At 43.8% G+C, this 24,442-nt stretch overlaps 1 protein-coding gene across 1 annotated transcript; it reads left to right on the top strand.

The window, feature by feature from the left end:
• The first annotated feature begins 2,749 nt into the window (after positions 1-2,749).
• Positions 2,750-16,208, top strand: LOC116955553 (intelectin-1a-like). Its single transcript, XM_076053332.1, has 7 exons — positions 2,750-3,159; positions 3,503-3,631; positions 4,802-5,055; positions 6,858-7,016; positions 7,598-7,721; positions 10,781-10,887; positions 12,056-16,208. Exons 1-7 carry the CDS (start codon positions 3,108-3,110, stop codon positions 12,206-12,208), a joined length of 978 nt encoding a protein of 325 aa, XP_075909447.1. The 5' UTR covers positions 2,750-3,107; the 3' UTR covers positions 12,209-16,208.
• Positions 16,209-24,442: the final 8,234 nt, after the last annotated feature.

Genomic DNA, 24,442 nt, shown 5'->3' with positions numbered 1-24,442 from the left:
AAAATTCCATATATCTCAGGAGTAACTGACAAATTAGCCCGTGTTTTGCAACAGCAAAACATTACAGTAAGATTTGGTACAGTACACAAAATTAAAAAACTAGTGTCTTGCACTAAAGACGAATTACCTAAATCATCAACAGACGGTGTATTTCGGATTAATTGTTTATGTGGCAGATGCTATATTGAACAGACGGGACGTAACATCAGCATAAGACTAAAAGAACACCAAAGAAATATTAAATTATCTCAAACACAACTGTCGGCAGTGGCAGAACATGCTTGTCAACAAGGACACTCAATTGATTTTGATAACGTTGAAGTGTTGTGTAAAACTAATTATTACTGGCAAAGACTAATTAGAGAATCCATGAAAACTGAGAGAAATAAAAATAACTTTAATCGCTCTGATAGCTATAGGCTTAGTGCGGCTTGGAAGCGTATTATTAAATAATACATATTACAATTCCTTATATGGGAAACATATACTAATTAACGGATTACTAACGTAGCATATATTCACAATAACACACATAACAACTCATTACTAATCATAATCATTGACTGATTACCAATCAATTATATAATTACTGCACCAGAATGAGTTAAATGATGACATCACCCTGCTGCTCTATTTAAGACCGGGAGCAGGTGAGGGCTTTACCATTCTGGCGAATTACCCGATGATGCTGGATGTAATTACCAGCGAAACGTCGTATTCAAACTGTAAATGTTGTGGATTCACTCTTCAACACACCGGTGGGCTAAAGTAGTGAACTATTTGTCTTTTGTCAACGTTACACTTTGTTTGCTGATTGGCCTTGTCGGGTGGTGGAGGGTTACGACACATTCATAAATAACGCGATCTAACCCAAAAACCTTTATTATGGGCTTACTATATGGTAGTCATTATATAGTGTAGTGTATACCCACTTAATTAATGTTAATAGCTCAACTTATTGGAGAGTGTACTGAGTACATTGATTATATTGATGTAGTTTATATTTACTTTTTTCACATCGGTTTATTGTATGGTAGTATGGTATTTGCAGTTCTTTAGAAACTCATTGTTTGTTTTCCACATAATGCACTAGCTTGATACGCGGTGGGTTGGCTGCTGCAGTTCTTTATTATTAAAATTTCCCTTCCTTTACTACTGCTAATCCTACATACAAAATATGACTTTGAGACCCCGCCTACACATTCCACAAGAAGTGACTAACCCCATATCTGCATTTATCATCAACATGCTAAGTTCCTCTGTTGATATGTAAACTCCTTTGTCAAGGCGTTCTCCTCCTCCCACCCAGCTTAAAATACGCTGCCAAGCTTAGCGGTGTTCATTAGGACGCTGTCTTTCCGACAGCTGTGTTCTTCACCTGAGGACGGCTGCTTGCGTTGTGGCCGAAAAGTCGTGAGAATTTTATTACGTTTCATTTTTATTATTTCCCTTCTACGTGACTTTACCTAAAGAACCAAGAATATGAATCCCTGCAGTCACGAAAGCTTCAAATCGAAATCTTAACTGACTGTGATGTTTCCATCCCACCTGCCTATGTTAGCTCTTATTTCCGACTCTCGGTGTGTGTGTCTTTCTCTCTCTCTATGCCTCTCTCTTAGATCTCTCATGCTCACATGTCCTTTGCATTGCACTCTAATGCCTTTGGATTGCACTCATATTCACATGCCCTTTGGATTGCACCCTTTGGGTTGCACTCATGCCTTTGAATTGCACCACTTTTCGATTTTGCATTAACATCCTAATCTCTCACATTAACATAGCCACTTCCATGCCTTCGTGGAGGAGGCCACTCTCCTATCTTACAGTTACATGCTACTTTCTCACATTCACATCACTAGCCCCGCCCATTTCTTTATGACCCTTGGGCTACTCCCATTTCAAACCTTTTAAAAACAGTCTGTCTCAGCAGCAGACCGTTCTTTCTCACCTGATGATGGACGCTTGTGTTGCGCCCAAAACGTCGTGATTTTTTTTATTTTATACCTACATGACTTTACCGAAATAACCAAAGAGTATGGATTCCTGCAGTCACGAAAGCTTCAAATCAAGATTGAACCTGAACATGTTAAATAAATTCCAATTCGTTTCTATTTTTAATGATTAACGCAAAAATGTGTTTTTTGGGGTTTCTAAGCATGAAGTTGCGTTTTTAACTCATCGCACTGTAAATATTACTGCAATAATGCGTGCACAATTTTACCATTGGAACAACGTTCATGTTAGGCACAAACAGTGGAATAGACTTAACATTTTAACAGGGTTTTATTTCAGTTCTACTTTACAGGCAGGCGTCGTTTGTACCGAGTGAGGCGGTAACATATTGGGTTAAAATTTCCACTCGCATTCAAAAGCTATAACTTTCCACTGTTGGACAAAAACAAGCCGATTGTCTCACATTTCCTTCCTTCCCGAGTAGGTGGTCTCTGATTTATCTGATTTGTCTCGCCATTTTCCTCACCCCGCGTCTTCATCATCATGTGCCTTCCCTCGATCCCCACTCAACAGTTCATTTTGTTCCTCTCACTGTCGTCAATTCTCCCAACGTATATTCCACTTGTGTTTTGTTTGGGGGTTCGACGAAATTTCATTGATTATAAATATGTATCTAATCAACCGTTAAATAATGGTAAAGCTGTACTTAAAACATACGCATTCTAAGAGTGAATGATCATTGTAAAGTGGATTTGCATAATATAGATGTCAGCTTTGTGTGTTTTAATGTTAATTTATTATTTGTAGATGAGGACATTGTTATGAGTAGCATGGGATATTCAACTTGGCTGACCCTGAAAATATTTCCATATCCCCTATTTCCTGCCACAATACACTTCCCTGATTGGTTGCTGTAAGCAGGCATTAAACTATAAGTGTCTGTCCAACGCTCACAGAGCTGACCACTCCTGCTGTAGTCTGCAAGGCTGGTGTCTTAAACTAATAACCGATTCTGTTCTCACTCTAGTGCTCACAGTAAATCTTCACAAGTTGCGTTAGGGCTTTTGTTACCTGCAGCGGTTTGTTTTTATTGTATTTACAGGCTTCTGATCGCTGTAGAGTTAGAGAGAGTTGCGTGGTATCGCTGCTTATCCATGGGGCTCTTCAAATTGCCGCTGTTTCTGAGCATTTCCACGACACTTTTATGTGAGTTCCTTTTTATAAAAGTTTACTAATTTATATAATCGATACAATTTGCAAGTACGTAATTTGACTCCCTTGAGACTCTTTTTACCCGGTTACACAGTAACATGCACATGAATGTTAAAATTATTTTGAAACGTGCGTATGCAACCGTGCGAATCAGAGGTGTGGGGAAAGGACAACAAAGTTGAATGAAGTTCAATTTGTTCAACCCCTAAAATAATCAGATATGAAACAACAATGAAGTCTGAGAGTTAAACCACCGAGTTGGGATCGCCAAAAGAATCATGCTGCGCTTTGCTTGTGGGGTTTTAATCTGGGTGATGCTAATGCCTTGTGCTTACAGGTGACGTTGTTGTGAGGACAGCAGTGTGCTTCTCAGCAGAGGATTGCAGTGGGATTCCACCAAAAAAATGGTCCGAGGAGCCGCCACACTCATGCCTTGAAATCAAACAGAAGACAAAAACAGAGAGAGGTGAGGCTAGATGCTTCACACAACGCTGTCTTCTAATTTAAATGAGATCTACCCCTAATTCAGCTGACACCGATATCGGGGATCCGACTCTGACATTTTAGCCCAGGGGTCGGCAACCTGCGACTCTTTGGCTGCCCCCTTGAGGCTCTTTGGCTGCACCCCTTGCGACTCTTTGGCTTCCCCTTGAGGCTCTTTGGCTGCCCCCTTGCGACTCTTTGGCTGCCCCCTTTGCGACTCTTTGGCTGCCCCCTTGCGACTCTTTGGCTGCCCCCTTGAGGCTCTTTAGCTGCCCCCTTGAGACTCTTTGGCTTCCACCCTTTGCGACTCTTTGGCTGCCCCCTTGCGACTCTTTGGCTTCCCCCCTGGTGACTCTTTGGCTGCCCCTCTTGCGACACTTTGGCTGCCCCCCTTGAGACTCTTTAGCTACCCCCTTGCGACTCTTTGGCTGCCCCCCTTGCGACTCTTTGGCTGCCCCCTTGCGACTCTTTGGCTGCCCGCATCTTGCCGAGGCTTCTCTGAACAAAATAGTGCCGTGGCTTAGTTTGCAATTGCGAGTTTGCGTTTTAAGTCAATGTTTTTAAATATTTAATGGAAACTGGTTAGTAAGTATGGGTATTCATAAGTCGGGCATTCGTAATTGGAGGACTGCTTGTATAGCTCAGTAGGCCTCTCCTGGTAAAATACAAAAAGTTTTAGTTCTAAAAGTTTATTCATAGTAATAATTTGTCATTTGCACGTCCTCCCACTTCCTGCCGCTCGTCCCCTACTTCCTCAGCCCTCCCTTGGATCCCCGATCCCTCATCTGGGATGTTGGTGGATGGCAGGGCACGCTAGGGGATGTCGGTGGGGTCTGTTCATAGCTTTGGTACCACCAAACCATGCCCATGATTCCTACCACGTGATGCACCCCCTTTTACCCAGTAACAAAACACATGCATGCCACGTGACCCAGCCACCATCTCCGAGTAACTAATTGACCCATGCCACTGCAGTTGGCCCCTCTTTCAACCTCACAGCACTGCACACTGTACCAAAATATATATTTACCTACATAATTGGTTTGGGTATCACACGTGTTCTTTCAATGGAAAGATAGCACACTGAGAAACCCACGTTTGGTCTACATCCACACAACTCATTTGTTGAATCTGTTCCCTTTGCTCACGAAAGATGGGCTATACTCGCTGCAAACGAAGAGCGGGCAGTCCTACCAGGCGTTCTGCGATATGAACACCAACGGAGGAGGCTGGACCCTGGTCGCCAGCGTCCACGAGAACAACATCGCGGCCAAGTGTACCACGGGAGACCGCTGGACCAGTCAGCAGGGCAGCAATTCTGCAGTTCCATTCATAGACGGGGATAAAAACTGGGCCAACCTCAACACATTTGGTGTGCCCGAGTCGGCGACTGATGACGACTACAAGGTTTGTCGTTTACTCAAATGGCACTTCGACCATTTGGATTCGTACAAATGCAGCGGCATGAGCATGCGGGCTACTTGACACAGCCAACGCATCCTTGCCCACCGGAGAAGCTCAGATAGGGACTGTGTCCAGATCTTTCAAGGATTTGTTAGCTACTCACACAATCCAGCCTGGTTAAACCCAGGATGGATCATTTGCAGGCCAGTTTTAAATGTTTCTAACCAGCATAGATGTTAGATTAGGGGGGGTTCATGTTTCGCAAGCATAGAGAAGGGAGGGCATGACCGGTCAAGAACTGAAATTTTGTGTTGAGTGACAAACTAGGTAGCTTCCATAAAACGTTATGCAACCAATGTAAATATAATGCCGCCTAACTAATTTTGACCAAGACCTTGCTGCCAGGCAGGTGGCTTTGTTTTTGTGGGGCTGATAATAAGGCCCCATCGCTTAGTTCAGCAGGAGGGATTGTTTTCAAATCCTTCTCAGAGTGGGCAGAATTTAGTAAATCATCTGCATATGTAACACAGTTGACCAATAGGGAGCCATCCCTTGACTCCACCTCCCATGTTATCTATCCCAGATGGAAACTCAAGTTGTACATCCATCGAAAGTTTATTGAGCTACGTGGTCAAAAGATGTTAAATCGTGTAGGGGCTAAAGAGTATCCCTGTCCCACGCCAAAGTGAAACAGAAATTGGCTCCAACTCATTGTCACACAGCTTTACCAGGGGCCTGCTCACCATCATAAAGGTCCGTGATGATTGTGAGCAGAGGGTCTTGGACTCAGAAAGCATGAAGAGCCCGGCCTATTGATGGTGCCATAGGTCTTGACTAGGTCAATAAAACAGATATGTAGGTCGTGTTGAAATTCCATACACCTCTGCTGTAGCAAACGGACGGAGAAAATGGTGTCTGTGCACGACTGCTCCTATCGAGAAGCCTCTCCTCAGCATGTCTGGCAAGGCGGTGTTTGACAATACTTGCCAGGATCTTTTCCGGCACACCGAGGAGGAAGATGCCCTGGTAGTTGCAATCAGTGTGGTCCCCCTTTTAAAAATGAGCACCACCATGGAATCCTTACAATCCTGCGAAACCTGTCATGTGGACCAGATGGTTGTAATGATGTAACATAGGGTATGTCTGCACACAATCACCGTCCTCCCTCAGCAGTTCGCTTGAGAAGCAATCTCTACCTGGTGCTTTACCTGGTCTCAAGCTCCAGATCATCCTTTGCACTTCCTTAATAGATGGCACGACACCCAACGACTCATGGGGAGCAGCTACTTCCTCCAATAGTTGAGGCACTGTGGCCCTAGCAGTGTCAACCCCACCTTGTCCCATGATGTTATTTGAGTTGAAGGGGTTTCCCTCCAAGACCTGACAGAAATGCTCAAACCTGCAAACCCGTTCTTGGGGGTTAGAGGTCGGATCAGTGTTCTTTCCCTTAAGGATGGTAATAGATGTGGTGCTGCAATTACTTTGTAGAAGCGAAACTTTGAACCCAACAACTTTTAGGAAGGAACCAGAGACAAATGTAGAAGCAGGTAGCTTATACGTACATAAAATTTGTGTCCATCCATCACGCTGTGGATCTCCCAAATGATATGTAGGAGGAAATCATACAAAAGATAAAACAATTGCTTTGAAGGTCTGCCAACATAGACACATATATATGATATTGCTTGATTATTTTAAGTGAAGGTGCTGAAACAGGCGAAGAAAATGTTCATTCGTAAATACGCATGTCCGCTTTGTTAAGTTGTTTATTGTAGTTGTGCTGTGTGTGTGTTTTATTTATTCAGAACCCGGGATATTACGATCTGGAGGCAAATGACATAGCAGTGTGGCATGTTCCTAACGGGACTCCTTTACCTGCGTGGAAGACATCATCGCTCTTTCGCTACCACACGGAGTCGAAGTTTCTGGCTGCCTTTGGAGGAAGCTTTTATTCCTTTTTCAAGGTAGAGTCCTTTGTCTGACTTGTGACTCATGAGGTTGATAACCTTATATCAAAATTGTACTGGGGTGTTATATGCCTTTTGGCCAAACCACCTTGAAGGCCCTAAACTTTTCAGATCTCAGAAGCTAATCAGGATAGATCTTGCATAGTGATTTAATAATTGACCTGCAAGGTTTAATTTAATGGATATATTTCTGGAGCTCAGCCCCAGATAACTCTGGTGGAAATTAATACCCATTGACCAGGAGGTACAGGTTGTTATCGCGCCGTCAGGCCTTTACAGTGGATAGCAATGGACAGTGGAGCGATATATGTCCCTATGTATGTCTATGCCTCCACATGTATGCTCCCTACCTCCACCAATCTGCACTTGTCCAATGTGCTGATGTATGGCCACGTACCCCGATGACCCACAAAGGTGTTGGTAGACCTTAATCTAGCAATGATTTGACGAAAAGGAAAACGCATACATGATATGGGTGATCTTAATGGGAGCGTACACATGAATAAACACATTTTAAGTGGCGTAACATTGTTCTGTTGTTTTCAGGTAAATATTGATTGATGGTTCTCCTTTTGCAGAATTTCTTCCCATTAACGTACAATTCCGGAAGCTGTCCCACCAATAACGGGCCTGCCTACCCCATTGTTTATGACTATGGAAGTGACGCAGTCGTCAATTCTCTCAGCTGCCCTAACTGTTTGAGTAAGTATTGCTTATACTGGTACTTTATCTGCAATGCGGTATGATTAACAGATTTTGACTTAAAACTTTCGTGTCTGCAGGAATTCATATTCTTTGGTTCTTTCGGTAAAGTCACATAGATTGAAATATAATAATAAAAAAGAAACTGATAAAAATAAATAATAAATTTGAAATAAAAATAATAAGAACAACTAATGTAGACTGTAGCCTGGTTCTTAACGTCGGTGAGTGCACTGGCAGTCTATAATGTAGACTGTAGCCTGGTTATTAACCAGAGTGAGCGTACTGGCAGTCTTTAATGTAGACTTATTGTTGGTTCTTTCAGTAATAAAAATAAAATAAAAAATTAAAACAAAAACCAAGACGTTTCGATCGCAACACAAGCGGTTGTCATCAGGAAAAGGGGGGTTAGCCTCTAAAGGCAAACTGTTTATAAAGGCTGAGAGATGGGCGTAGCCCAAGTGTGTCAGCAGCATGGGTGGGGCAGCTAATGTTAATGTTGGAGAAAACAACGATACCGGCAGTGGGTCTACACGAATCAAAGGGCCCTTTGATGCGAGCTTTGAGAAGTGGGTGTTACCCGCAGCATTCTATCAAAAAGCTGCTTAGCCCAGCCCTCCCACCAACCCACGCCCCCTTACTGACTCCTCCCCCTCCCTTAACCTGTATATAATCCAAGGTCGTCTCTGAACTGTGCTCCTAACACAGACATTCTGCGTTGACTTTTCCACCTGAAGACGGAAGCTTGTGTTGCCTCCAAAACGTCGTGATTTAATTATTTTCTTTTATTTTGTTTTATTTTATCTACGTGACTTTACCGAATAAAACCAAAGAGAATGCATATTACAATTCCTTATACGGGAAACATACGAATTAACGGATTACTAACGTAGCATATAATCACAATAACACACATTACAACTAATTACTAATCTACAACTCATTACTAATCATAACCATTGACTGATTACCAATCGTTTATATAATTGTAATATCCCCCCCCCCGCCTCAAATCACTGCACCTGAATGAGTTAAATGATGACGTCACCCTGCTGCTCTATTCAAGACCGGGAGCAAGTAAGAGCTTTACCATTCTGGCGAATTGCCCGATAAAGCTGGATGTAATTACTAGTGAAATGTCGTACTACTAAAACTGTAAATGTTGTGGATTCACTCTTCAGCGCACCGGTGAGCTAAAGTAGTGAACTCTTTGTCTTTTGTCAACGTGACACTTTTTTTGCTGATTGGCCATGTCGGGTGGTGAGGGTTACGACACATTTATAAATAACGCGATCTAACCCAGAACCTTTATTATGAACCCGTGCTATGTACGGTAAAGTGATGGTTTTGGTTGTATCCTCAGAAAGTTGTCTCTGCATGGCTGAGGAGACAGCTTTGCGGATTGTTGATAACGTAGGCAATTCATCTTGACTTAAAACTTTCGTGACTGCAGGAATTAATATTCTTGGGTCTTTCGGTAAAGTGACGTAGATAGGTTCAAAGAAAAAAACAAAAACTACGACGTTTCGATCGCAACACAAACAATCGTCATCACGAGAAAAAAGTGTTTTTTCTCCTGATGATTTTTTTATATAAAAAAATATATTTTTTGTCCTGATGACGATTCCTTGTGTTGCGATTGAAACGTCATAGTTTTTTTTATTATTTTTGTTATTTTCTTTGAACATGTCTACGTGACTTTACTGAAAGACCCAAGAATTAGGCAATTCATCTCTAGTACAATATACTAGTTTTAGAATGTTGTGTACCCTGACAAATTTTACTCAGATTTTTAGTTTTTCCAAAACTCCAGCTAATTTGTCGGTTACTCCTGCAATATGGTAATTTAATTTTGATCGCTTTCAGCAGTATTGCTGTTCGATCTTGGTTTGGCATTCAATGCTCTGTTAATTTGAGCATAATTGTAGCCATTTAATTGTAGCGCTTCTTTAACATGATTAATCTCTCTTCTCAGACTTTCACCATCTGACACTGTTTTGGCCCGATGTATGAGTGTCTTGATGAGAGAGGATTTATGTGCGGGTGATGATGGACATCTACATTCAGATGACTAATCTATCATATAATTACAATACCCCCTCCTCCCCCTCTGATCTCTGCACCTGATGGGTTCAGTGATGATGTCGTCCTGCTGCACTATTTAAGACCGGAAGCAGGTGGATTGCTTCACTATTCTGGCAAATCGACCTATGATGCTGAATGTAACTATCAGCGAAACGTTGTTCTACTCAAATTGTAAATGTTGTGGAATTACACCCTCCAACACACCGGTGGTCTGTAGTAGTAACTAAATGACGCGTTGTTTACGTGATAAACCTTACTGGCTGTGTCTGGTGGTGGAGGGTTACGACAAAGTTATACTTTCGCGATCTAACTTAAAAATCTTTTATGAATTCACTATCCGTTCCAAATATCTTGTACACAAGCTCCTAAACTGAACACCTTTATTAATTTATTTTGAGTAGTTTACAATTACGATAAAAAATAAAGGTATATTATGCACTCGTGATTCCTAATGCAAGGGACAAAGCAAACCCCTGTTCCCCCCCTCCTACCCACAAATATAGAAGTCAAACTCCGCCTATACCAACCAATTCTCAATCCATTTCATCTGCCCAACCTCCTGGATTGAAGGCACTTTGTTGGTGAAGTTCCCCGCGAATCGCAACTTTGCAACTGACCTCTCTGATCGCTGTGATTCCCCGATCTACCTGTTGCCCAATTTGATCCCCCCCACCCCTTGTGGACGATTGTAGGATAACCTTTTTTTGCATTGAGGGCCCTTCGTTGTTGGCCGCTTCAACAATTCTCTTGAGACTGGCACGGTGCCCAACAATTTTTTTTAACGATGGCTGCAGTCACCCCACTCTTGAAAAAAAGCGAGGTTTTTTGTAACAATCATTATCCTAAAGCTGTGGAAAAGTGAGCGGTGCCGTGTGGACCATTTAAGCATTCCAGAAATGCAGAAGCTTCATTGTTAATGAGAAGTGAAGTTGACCGTTATAAATGCATTCAATTAATGAAACAAATTTCCACAGGCGGAACGACATCAGGGTTTGTACAATTCAGAGTGTTTAACAACGAGAAAGCCCCATTTGCCATCTGCTCTGGGTTGAAGGTCGTCTCTAACTGTCACACTGAACATGTGAGTACTTCAAATACTTGCTGTCGAGCACGCTGCTACACTGATGGCAGCACAGACCAGTGAATACAAATACAGTATACACTATATCATGGGACCGTTTTGCTAGTAACAAAGTATAAAAAATATGAATAGCTTTAACCCTTTCTGGCAAATAAAACACGTTTTAAGATGTTGAAACAGCAAATATATACCTTTTGCAAGGAATCGAGTCTGCATGGGACGTGATGTGACGTCATCGTCGCGCTTATGCCAGAATATAATGCACTTTTAAGCATTGAAGGTTTCCTGGCGAGGAGTCACGAGTCAGACACAGGTATTATGGGCTAATTGACCGAGATAGACGGCTGATAATATTTACCACCTGTGCTCCCCACCGATGCTTTGCTCGTTTCTCTTTTTGCATCACGCCTTCAAATCAAAATAACTTTAACCGTTTGGATAGCTACCGTCTTAGTGCTGCGTGGAAGCGAATCATCAAGTAATAAATTATTTAAATGCATGCCTACGAAGGGCAACGTAACTCAATAGTGATTACCGTTGGTAGGGCTATTTTAATAAACACAATAGACAGGAAGGACAAGTTCAAAGGGCTCGCATAATGCACATGCATAATGTACGTTGCCTCAGTATACCCCCCCCCCACACACATTGTGCAAGAGCGCAACTGCGTGGTCACCACATCTACGCCTCTGTATAAGGAACACAACAGGTGGACATCTCCACAAATCTGGCTGTCGCCTGATGAAGCTGGTTGTAATTACTGGCGAAACGTCGTACTCAGTTTGTAAATGTTGTGGCTTGGCTCTCCAACACACCGGTGTGCTGTACGAGTAACGAATTGGCAAGTTGTGTTTACGTGACGACCCTTACTAGTTGGCTGTGTCGGGTAATGGCGGGCCTTAACGACACATTTATATATACGCGATCTAACCCAAAAACCTCTATTATGCCTTCATTGTTGTTGGAGAGCGACTTGTTTCCAACTGCCCAGTAGCGTCCCTCATGGGCCTCCTCCACACACAGGGGCCGGTCTTGATTCCGCCGGTACCAGTCATCGGCAAGTCCAGTCAGCTCCACATCCTGAACCACATCAGCCTTTCTCCTCTCTGGCTCATGTGATGCCCGAGCACATGCCCACTCAAGTAAATGGCAATATGTGTGTGTGCAGTTCTGTGTAGGCGGTGGCGGCTACGTGCCTGAGGGAAACCCGAGAAAGTGCGGTGACTTTGGTTCCTTCGACTGGAACGGCTATGGGACAGGTGTGGAATGGAGCGCAACAAAGAAGCTGCTGGAATCCGCCGTCCTCATCTACTACCGTTAAGCTGCCACCTGAAAAGCGCCCCGTGAGCAACTAAAGTGAATTTATTTACAAAAATTTTACAGACATAAGGTTAGTGCTAGGGTAGGAGCAGGTGACCTCCCTGACTGGCGGGCCGAATGCTGCTTACGACTCAATTTCATACGGCCCACAATCGGAAGACCCAAACAATATGTATCCATTACTGACAGCATCTTTGCTGCACTAATCGGCGCATGAGAATGAAATATTTTCTTTTTACAGATATGTTTCGTATATTTAGAGTGCCCAGTTACTTTCCTCAATGTAAGTGCCTCATTTTGCTCTATCGACACGCACATTAATTTTTCAGTCATTATTAGAAAATGCTAAGGTTTATGTTAATGTGTGGTCTGCCAGAGATGATTTAAAGTCAAATTCGATCATCCATAAAGAACGTATACCCCATCCCTTATACTCCGGATTGGTCATCCAGTTATGGTCAGGATGAGTAGATTGTCCTCTCTTCTAACAATTTGTATCCACCCCAACCCAGACCCATAGTCATTATTGCCGAGTCTGGCATTTTCACTTGTTGTTCACTTTTCACTGTGTTTTACAGAATTGTCTTTCGTTCACAAGTCTGTTCATACGTTCCCAACAACTTAATTGGCACTCTCTTTATTTGATTCTTATGGCGGTACCCCGAGGTACCAAATAATAATAATTGGCCGAGGCAATTGAATGTTTTATTTCTGGGACACTATTTTTTTCCAGGGGTGCACTTCACTCCGCGACTGGGGTACCAATCAATCCGAAATCAATGCTTCTCCGCAATGTCGAAACGCTAAACATCAGCATAAAAAATCCGTTATCGAAATTTTTTACTTTGAATAGTACATCGTGTCAGCTCGTCGAGATGAGTCGATTGCCGCATCGCCGACCATCAACAGGCTAAAAGTGACTGCTTCACGGACATTATGCGAGAGCCGGGGTGCTATGGTACCCCGGGGTACCGCCATAAGGTTCATTTTAAGAACACTACTTTCAGCGGCTTCAGATCTCCCACAAAAATAAAAAACAAATCCCAAATTTGGCCCACAAAGGGGGCGAAGGGGGTCAGTGGTGTAGCCATCGATTCTGCAGGAAGTGCAACTGCACCAGGGCCCACACAGGAGAAGATCGCTCAGGCGGCAGGTCATGAAGAGGGGAGGAACTGGACAGGGTGCCCCATTTCATTACCTGGGCCCAGTGCCCAGGTAATGAAATGTTGCCCACACGATCCAGCTGCGATGACAAGGTTACGTCAATGCTCTCTCTCCCCTTGTCATTCGGGGGCGGTGATATGGCCTAGCGGTAGCACGCTCTCCACCTCATTCAGATGTCCACGGTTCGAATGCAGCGGCCACCCCTGATTAATACTGAGGGTGAGATAATTATAAGAATCATCATATGCGCCATCAGCTTTGGAGTGGACGTTCCAGATCCCCTTACATCATCATTCACAAGACTAGGCCATTGGGTGCCAGTTTAAAGATCCACATATTCTTATCATGAAACTAATCTGCAACTTACTCCATTGGGATTAAACGTAAGCAATCGGCCCCAAACTGGCAGACTAATGCCCGTTTGCAGGCCAGGTACCGGGTCACCTTGTGCCAACAGGGCCAGCTGCTACTGGGGCTGCCCTGTCGAATGTGTTGAGATGAGATGTGACGTGAAAGGAGGGCGCTATTATAAACAAAAACAAATTAATCCTACAATTACTCTACATTCGCTTGTTCTACTCTATATTCACATGTAGTACTCTATATTCACATTTTGTACTAAAGAGCAGAGATCCTTGCATATTCCTACAATACCCTTATATATCAAGTAACACTTTTATCTCACGTTACAGTCCAACTGATATATTCGTTACATTATACATGCTGCACTCTTTCTTTAATTAATTTGCCATGTCTACATATTTGAATGCCTCAATAGTATGCCCCGTACAGCATTGGTCAACTTATTCCTGGCCTTAATCCGTATCTGTGAATCCCTTAAGGTCACTGCTCTTGACGAATTTTCATTAGGCGGAAGGGTGTCACTTTCGCTGATAAGTGTAAGGGTGCCGCCACACATTTGAAACCATTGGGGGGGTTTGACAGCAGCACGATCATGATGATGGGGAGGGGGGGTTCACATTCTTGTACTGTGGTGGGGGCCGCACGTCAGGGGCCGCACTAAAGGCCACCAGGGGCCACCGGTTGGCCCCGCGTGGGCCTTGCAATGAAGAGCCACTTGCCGAAAGAGAGAGGCAGCAGACGTCCTCCTGTGGTTAGATTGAGGAGGTGCTACTCTGCCTCAAAAGAGGCGAACTAATCCTCTCCAGGTAAATAGGCCTGACAAGCCTTGAAAATTGACCTCGTGGTTAGTTAGCCAATCGAAATCCAGCACCGTTTCTGTTAATGGCCACGTGCTTCCTCACTTCAATGTTCATCGAAAATCCACGTTTATTTTTGCTTTGAAGACAGACAAAACTTGATGAATTTTTTTTGTTCAGATAGAAAAAAAACAGTTACCGCTTTCTGTCAGAAGAGGGAGATACGTCCCCTTAACTGTTGAATCCTCATCCGCACTTTGCTTTTAATCAGCTCAACAATCCACGTGGAAGATTGAAAACCCCATTTAGCTAAACCTGCACCGTATTCTGCCAAACTGCGTAATGCATACCTGTCAACCCTTTATCAGCGCCTAGCTTATTACAGACCAATTCAGACCTTATTGGTCACCCCGTGCCCTTATAAATCTCAAAGTTCATCCTACAAAGTCCCATCACAAGGGAGAAACACAAAGTAAAAACATTTGGATTTTTTTCGCCCGTTTTGAAACGACTGTACGCCGTGTGGACCTGAAAACTCAATTTTCCTGATCAAAAGAATTCGGGGTAAAACCGCGTGTGTTGACACGGTACGGTCATGGGAAAACCCCACTGTGTCTAGCATGCTCCCTGTTAAATGTCTCTCAGCGAGCGAGATGAGGAAATATGTGAAACCAAACTTGATTTGAAGCTTTCGTGACTGCAGGAATTACTCTTTGGTTCTTTTGGTAAAGTCACGTGGAAAGAAAATAAATTAAATAATAGAATACGCCGTTTCGATTGCAACACAAGCAATCGTCATGAGGTATAGAACAAACCTAGTGAATTTTGATTTAAAGCTTTCCTGACTGCAGTAATTAATATTCTTAGTTTTTTCGGTAAAGTCACGTTGAAGAGAAACAACAAAATAATAAAATATATATAAAACAATAAAAAATTCTCACGACGTTTCGACCATAACTCAAACGGTCATCTTCAGGTGTGTGACCGTTTGAGTTATGGTCGAAACGTCGTGAGAATTTTTTATTGTTTTATATATTTTATTATTTTGTTGTTTCTCTTCAACGTGACTTTACCGAAAAAACTAAGAATATAAACCTAGTGAACTTTTAGAGAGACAAAATCACAGACACGGAGACACACAGACAGACACACAAGCAGAGAGAGACAACACAGAGACACACAGAAAGAGATACACAACATAGACACACAGAGACCCAACGCCTGTGTCGAGGCCTTAAATATAGAGAGAGGGGGGGGTGCAGAGAGAGAGGTGGGTCCGCTGGCGTGGAGTAATTAGCATGTCAATTAGAGAGCTGTGTGGAAATGTGAAACCATTTCTTTTTTTAATAAATGTTCACCCTTTGCCTAATGCAAGTCAACAATCTACCTAGGAGTATAACTGTGGATATTCAACGTTGGGCCAACATCAACCGACGTTGGATCCCAACGTGGAATGTCTGAATCTCTTAATTCGAGGGATATATAAACAACGCGCTTTTATTTGTGCCAGGCGATATTAATAGGCGGCTTCATAAGCGAACAACTAATAAACGATGCTCCATTTTTAGACGATTCATCTCCTTTTGATTGCGTGGAGTTTGTGGCTTTAGCTATTTGCTGATCATTTCTACTCTTATACAAAATACAACCCGTGCTAATAAAACGCATGCCAATTTATGTACGTGTACTGACATTTATTGCCGTCGGAACGACATTTTCAACACTTTCTAACCTCCGGTTGAAACCAATAATTGCATATGTTCATTGAAATCTACATTGAAAACTCATTTATTTGGAACGGATTTTTTGCGTTCAATTTTGTTGGCATTCCACCGCACCCCTCCGATTACCACGGTTGGCTACGTACGGTGCAAAAGAAGTTCAACAAACATAGATTTGAGGTTTTGTGGTGTTAGTAACATGGAATCCACAGCCAGCTACCGCTAAAGTCTTCTTAAAGTACCATGTCATAGAGAGATTACAATGCTAATCATCGATTTTCAAAGTTGTCGTCGGTATATTTTCACGATAGGAAGTGCCCATTCGTATATGTTGCGTGTTAAAGAAAGAATGGCTCGTGGAAGCATATATCACTGAGCCACCTCTGAGATCCCTGAAAGTGACCTCTGTTTCACTCAGTAGGGGGCAGCTCTATCCCTCCTGTGCAGTCACTCAAGAGTACCGTGTGATGCTCGGTGCGTGACAGTAACGCTGACATTTAATTTGCTAGCTGGAGTTTAGCCAAATTAAGAGAATAGTTAAAGTTAATGCGATTTGTTTGTTTTTGTGTGCAGATAGACTGAGACCATAAACTCCCTGCCCTTGAGAACCTGGTTTAACCTCAAGTACATGCCACCAGCCTGTATGTGAACTCCAGATCTCAGATCGTGCCAGCTCCACGCCGACATCAAAGCCACCCGCTCGCCACTTCTTATTACAAATCACTGTTGCAACTATGTCGAAACCATACACCGTAGAGTGGTGCCATTAACAAAAGAGTAGACGCTTGACGATAACAAATGGCTTTGAATTCACGCACTTTTGATGCCTGGTTACGCAATGGCACCTACACTAACTGCATGGAACGCTGCCGCGGTGGAATCGATTACCGCGCCAGACTTGCGACTGACCCAGAGGTCGCCGATTTGATCTCAGTTGAAGCGAGTTTCTTGAATCCTCCGGTGCCTCCATCCACCCAAGGGGTATGAAATGCGCACACCGCAGTTAGTCGATCGACCGGGTTTCATGTGGTGGGGGTAAAGTGCGGGTACTCTCGCCTACGTTTAATACGTCTGGCCCGCGTGAAAGAGTAGGCCAAGAACCCCCTATAGCGGCTCTATAGAGAGCTCCCTGTGGTGGAGGCCCTTCCGCTTAGCAGTGGCGTGACAAAAAATGGCAATGCTGCGCCTTTATCTCATAACCGTGTAAATAACCAAACCCAAAAACAGATGCCCATTGTAAGTTATATGAACACATTAACACTCCCCACTCATGCCTCTGGTCCTCGCACCTGATTGGCTCACAGGTGACGACATCACATTTTACCGCTCCACTGAAGACCGAAACAGGAGGAGGATTTATCCGCGACTCTGTGGCCATCGCCTGATGATGCTGGTTGCTGTTGTTGTAATTACCGGCGAGACGTCACGGTACTCGATATGTAAATGTTGTGGTGGGTTTACTCTCCCAACACACAACCGGTGACTGCTCAACTAGTAACTAATTGGACACGTTTTGTTGACGTGGCAAACCTTACTAGGTGGCCGTGTCGGGTGGTGGCGACGTTTAATGAGCCTAGGCAGAACATTTCAATAGAAGGGACGTTGGCAGATGGTCACGAATGAAGACAGAGTAACAGCCATCTCGTCTTGTCGTAATTTACATAGCGCCTTGAGTAAGGCGCATCTACGGAGCATCAACAACGGTATGTTTGAACGTAATAATGAAGACGAGGTGAATACAATAAGACGAGAGGAAGCGATGGGCGGACCGGTGACACGTGAATTAAGTCAAATCTTTTTTACACGAGAGCAAATGACGATGAATCCATTGGATGGACTGGGAATGAGTGGTCGCCATGGAGAGATAATATGAAGGAAGAACAGTAACGGTAGTGGTTAGAATGGGGAGAGATTAGGGGGTCTTGGGATGAACGAGGGGTAATCCACTGAGGAAATACCCCTCAACGACCACACCTGTTAATGACTAATCACTTAACGACAGGCCTCCATACAGCCCAATGTGGAGTGTATAGTAGTGGAGTGTATAGTAGCGTAGTATAATCTTTGGTTCTTTCGGTAAAGTCACGTAGGTATAAAATAAAATAAAAAATAAATTAAATCACGACGTTTCGGAAGCAACACAAGCGTCCGTCAGCCACAGCAAGAAACAAATTGCTGTAATGGGCAAAAGAGCTGCTTGTGACAAGAGATGATATAAGGTAAGAGGGGGGGAGGAGCCAGGGAGGAGAGATGGAGAAGGTGGGGGGGAGTGGCGATCTGCCGACTGAGCAATTGATGCTGCTAGAGCGACAGAATGCCGGAGCTGGGCAATGAGCGGACCTGGGGGGTAGAAGGCTGAAGAAAATGGAGATGCGGATATGAATATAAAATATAACGCCATTAAGATTTTACCTGGTTAATAACATCCTTCCAATGATTGCTCAATTTGAATCCATCTTCTCAGTTGAAAGACGTTTAACATACATGACACTATACACTACAGTATACACTACAAAGTACACTATAGACTACAATACACACTACAATACTATACACTACACTATGACACACTACACTATTATTACAAAATATACTATACTACAATACACTACTATACACTACACCACGATACTAAATTGAAAACTAATTTCTTTAGAAATGCTCTTTGTGTTTACTTTCTTGTCTTTCCCTTGCACCTCTGATAAGAGTGGTTGGCTACGTACGGTGCTAAAGAAGTTCAACATACATAATTATTTGTAGTGTGCTGTGCGTTATAAGCAATATAGATTATAAGGTTGTAATGATTGGAGCAGCGAAGAGCAAAAACAATAAACTAAACATCTGAATACAATGACAAAATGACGGCAAATTGATATCGCGATAACTGTCACGTAACATTTGATCTCGTGTTTTATGATAAAAAAATGATATCATGGCACACACTTGTGATGGCACTTGGGCCTGATTGACATCGTCACCATGTAAGGGCACCCCTAGGGAAATGAAACCGTATCAAGTGAGTGAGGCGTTGCAGTCGGATCCACTTGGTCTTTTGAAACCTCGCAAAAGCCAGGAGGCATATCATGAGTCAAGTTTCAAGTTTCATTCATTAGGTATAGCCATGTGAGCCATGCGGCTCTTGTGTCGGGTGCAACCGCAACCAACAAAATATGAACAGAGAACATCTTAAAGCGACGACGCACAACATAGACATCCTGGATAAACCAGCAAATCTTCCAGAAAAAAAAACACCGTATTTCAAAACTGTGTGAAAAATCCCAGTGTGATGCAAGTCAAACAATAACAACCATAAGTCAATTTAGATTCAAGTTATCAGGCCAACTTCGCACTTCCGCAAGAAACATGGCTTAACCATATGTTTTAGAAATCACCAAAATAAAGCTATAAAATACAATGTAACAACAGTAATCATAGGAACTTTGATTCAAATTTAACAATAACTGATATATATATAACATGTACGAACAAACTTGCAGCCATATCTGTCAGCATGACACTCCCCGTGTATGATGTGTGAGTGAGTCAATGGTAGTGATTGTATGATGTGTGAGTCAACGTATGATAAGTGAGTCAGTGTATGATGTGTGAGTCAGTGGTAGTGTGAGTGAGTGTATAATGTGTGAGTGAGTCAGCGTATTATGAGTGAGTCAGTGTATGATGTGTGAGTGAGTCAGTGTAAGATGAGTGAGTGTATCACGGCCTCCTCCACGCCACCGTGGCCTCCTCCACGCCATCGCGGCCTCCTCCACGCCATCGCGGCCTCCTCCCTGCCATCGTGGCCTCCTTCCCGCCATTGTGGTTTCCTCCCCGCCATCGTGAGGGGAGATGGAGGAGAGGGGTCGTGGTGGGTAATTTTTTTTTTGGGGGGGGGGGTCTATCACACGGCTCCTGCACTCAACACCTCGCCGTTGTCCTTCTCTCAGCGATTTTATGAATTTTCACGACTCGGGGTCAAAATTCGATTCAGTAATTGATTATTTTTTGTTTCATTTGCATTTCTTCTTTCTTCAACCTTGTTTGTACTTTTGTAATGACAAGAGAGTCAACCTACGGTGTGAATGGACTAGTGGCCAAGGGAGGTAATGACAGGGGAGTCAGCCTGCAGAGCGAATGGACTAGTGGCCACGAGAGGTAATCACAGGGGAGTCAGCCTGCTACGATTGGACTGTTGGCTACGGGAATGATCGAGAATAGGAGCGTGGCTAGGGGATGAAAGAGGACAGTGGAGTCTGCTGGTAGAGCGAGCGGTCTAATAGCAGCGAGAAGGTGCGGGAAAGGGGGCGTGGCCTCGGACCGTATAAAAGGGAGATGCGTCGGAGACTCGGAGCTGTTGCAGTGGGGGTCTCTGACTGTCCGAGTTTGAGCAACGGGCTCCTTACTAAAGAAAACCTTCCCAGGACAAATGCGTTGAAGTCGTCTCCACACTGTTTGTCAAATTATCCACAGTGGCGAGATGTTTACTACCTCGCCTGGTATACAGGAGGTCGTAAGTTCGGTCCCGACCCTGATGCCTACTGTATATTTGGAGCTTGCATGTTCTCCCCGTGGTGGTGCGGCTTTTTCGCCAGGTGCTCTGGGTTTTCCCACTACATTTAGAAACATTTGGTTGTTATACATTTTCCACATGATAAGCCATTTCTATGAGCTATCATTTGTGGCCAGGTCGCTTCTGGAAAAAATCTGTATAATCTCAGTGGGGCCTTACCTGGTAAAGTATATTTTTTTGATGTTTTGTTTAAATTTCATGTGCGTACAATTTGCACGAATCACAAGTGATTGACATTCAAAGTCACAACCTGGATGTGTGCGTTGTGAGCGCAAGGCTCACCCTTAATTAGTGAACACTATGCATCGTTGGTGTCAATTCGTATCATGGTGCTGGTGCACAGGTGGGATTGAAGTGGAGCCCTCAGGCGTCGCCTCAGAGCTATGCAGGCCTCGGCGTTTTCAGTAGCCGAAATTTGCGCACTGGGAAATCGCATGGACACACCGACTCACACACACTCAGCCATGAGGTTGGTGTCAATGGATAGATATACATGTTTCTGTTATTGTGCGGTATTATTTTCAACTTTAGGCTATTTAATTTCTTCATGATAATCAATTTTTATATTAAATATCGCAGTTTTGCGTGCCCGGCTGTCTTTCTGCGAGTGCCTTCTATGGACTTGTAGTCCGTTTAAACAATAAAGCCAACTCGTCTTCCGAGTATTTACCCAGGCCTCAATGTCTCCATACCTTTTACGGATAATTTTCTAACAAGTACCGCTCTTTGTGCAGAGCATTCCATCGTGATTTTACAATAAAAGTAAACTCAATAAAATCGCAAAACCTCAAAAAGCCATTGTCCATTAAATACAGATTAAAAATAAGCATTCCCAAGGAAAATATGTTATCAAACTTGATTTCAATTATGTTATTGTGCCAGCACCTGTTAAGGCCGACATGGCACGAGATAGACACACCCAAACAAACGAAAATGCACTCGCACAAAAACACAGGCACAGAATTCCTACGCAAAATTACACAATTGAACAATTACATACACGCACTAACGCAAATAAATGCAAACGCAAATCACGTGTGACTTAAAAAAACATAAATAGCTAGAACGTACAGAATACCTCAACCACAGCCAGGGCGTTGCTCGGGAACTTGATGCAACAACGGCAGCCACGTTACATTGGGGTCTTATTTCTGGCAGGTGATTGGCTGGTGGTAGCGGGAGTGATGATGTCACTCCTAGCAACCACTGACATGCATCCATCCTTGTGAAGTGGTTCGGACATGTGCGGTGCCGGGTATACAAGAGGAACAAAATGCACATCGAACCAGGGTTATCACGTTTTCATTCAGGGGGACCCATAGGGGAAGGTTGGGTCCATCACCTCACCACTGCGGAGGCAACGATTGTGTGTAGCATGGGGGGGGGAGGATATAATGCAACAAAACCGAAAAATAAAAGCCATGCCTCCTTTATTAAATGCGTAGTCACCTCGCGCCATATAAACGCCAACGTGCATGTCTTCCCACTTCCGGTTTAGTCCAAGCCCACTCCCCAGCTAGGCAATGCCTCTCCCTGGGCTCGTTGAAGCAGAATAAGAGCCACACCACTTGACGATCAGTTTCATATGTGACGTGTCCTACCATCGATGTACGACCGCAACTGTCGGCAGCCAAACCCGATGGTGACCAACTCTCATCGGGTCATGGAGTAGTTCAGCGTTGCCCCCTTGAGGTGTGCCTGGCTTAGGTGATGACCTGCTCTTGGCTCCCTGTGTCGAGGAAGAACTCCCGGTTGAAGTCGGGGTGGGCCAAGATCGGTGCTTTAGTCATTCAGCTTTTGAACCCCTCTGGAGGCAGACCGGCATTCTGGTGTTCGTTGAAAACTCAGGTTTTTTTAGGCGAGTAAGGGTCAGTGGCCATGGGGGGGGGGCGACCTCACTAAACTTTTCCTACAAAAGCGTCCGTAGTAGGTGGCCTGGCCCAGGAAGGAAATGTACTATAAATTGAGCAACAATTGTAAAGATGACATCAACCAAGTCAAACTTTAGCTGCCTTATAATTGTACAGCCATTTCCATTTCTTCCAGTGGGTTGTACTCGCTTGCTTTCAGCGTGCCATCGCTTCCCCCGAACCCCCTGCAGCATAACAAAAGGCGGCTTAACTTAGCCCCTCCCCCTCCCCACCCACGTCCCTTCCTGGCTCCTCCTCCCCCTTAACTTAGCCCTATCCCCCACCCACGTCCCTTCCTGGCTCCTCCCCCCCCCCTTAACTTACCCCTCTCCCCCACCCACGTCCCTTCCTGGCTCCTCCCCCCCCCCTTAACTTAGCCCTCCCCCCCCACCCACGTCCCTTCCTGGCTCCTCCCCCCCCTTAACCTGTATATAATCTCGGGTGTCTCAGAGCTCTTCACTTGATACAGTTATTTTGCTGTGACTGTTCCACCTGAAGACGGAAGCTTGTGTTGCCTCCGAAACGTCGTGATATAATTTAGTTGTTTTCATTTATTTTATTTTACCTACGTGACTTTACCGAAAAAACCAAAGAGTATGAATCCTTGCAGTCACGAAAGTTTCAAATCTGGAATTCTTATCACATTTCCAAACATGCACAGGCATGCTCCAATTCCCTCTCTCACAGAACATAACACGAGTGGAATTGGAGGAAACCAATGCAAAGTTCGCACGGGGCGCCATTCCCCCCGAAGGCCAACCTGGTGAACTTACTTCTCTGTGATATTGTATTGAGCCCTCACGACTTGGCGTAAACATCATCGCTGGTGCTCGCTGGGGATGTCTACTTAAAATGTACAATACCGTAATGGCGAAGATTTCTTAAAATCTATTTTAAGTGAGTTTTTAAACAACCTGGACATACTCTTTGGTTCTTTCGGTTTAGTCACGTAGGTATAAAATAAAATAAATCACGACATTTCGGGCGCAAAACAAGCGTCCGTCATTAGGTGGGAAAGCATGGTCTGCTGCTGAGATAGACTGTTTTAAAAGGTTTGAAATGGGAGTAGCCCAAGGGTCATAAAGAAATGGGCGGGGAAAGTGATGTTAATGTGAGAAATTAACATGTTACTGCTTTGAGTCGTTACATTGGGGAAACGAAACGACATGTCTCACATTAACATAGCCACTTTCGTTTCCCCAATGTAACTACTAAAGAAAGCAGTGACATTGGGGAAACAACACGACATGTCTCGGACCGTGTTCGTGAACACAAGGCAGATTTGAAACACGGTAGGAACAATACCTCTGCCGTTGCCGATTATTGATTTAATGCTCTGGGCTCACACGAAATGTATTTTTTCGAGACGGAGGTACTCTGCAAACCTACTGGCTACCTTCAGAGATTTGTTCATGAAGCCATCCAGATATATAAACACAGACACAACTTCAACCAAGAGGATGGGTACAAACTGAGTAATCATTGGAAGGACGTCATTAACCAGGTACAGTCTTAACTGACTATATATTATTGCTAATGTTGCTAGCTGGCATCTTAACTGGCATCTAATGTTAGCAACATTAGCAAATATGAGCGTTTTGAATTATCTAAATGAAAAAAGAGGGATGACATTGTCATCCTCTCAGCCAGCAAGGGCAATGCCACTGTCATCATGGATAAAATAGAATATAACAACAAAATTCCAGAACTACT

The sequence above is a fragment of the Petromyzon marinus genome, chromosome 60 (genome assembly GCF_048934315.1).
Source record: "Petromyzon marinus isolate PM22_M1 ecotype Great Lakes invasive population chromosome 60, UKy_Petmar_22M1.pri1.0, whole genome shotgun sequence".
NCBI classification, from domain to species: Eukaryota; Metazoa; Chordata; class Hyperoartia; order Petromyzontiformes; family Petromyzontidae; genus Petromyzon; species Petromyzon marinus.
The sequence above is the reverse complement of the archived record's forward strand: the minus strand, read 5'-3'. Positions and strand labels throughout refer to the sequence as shown.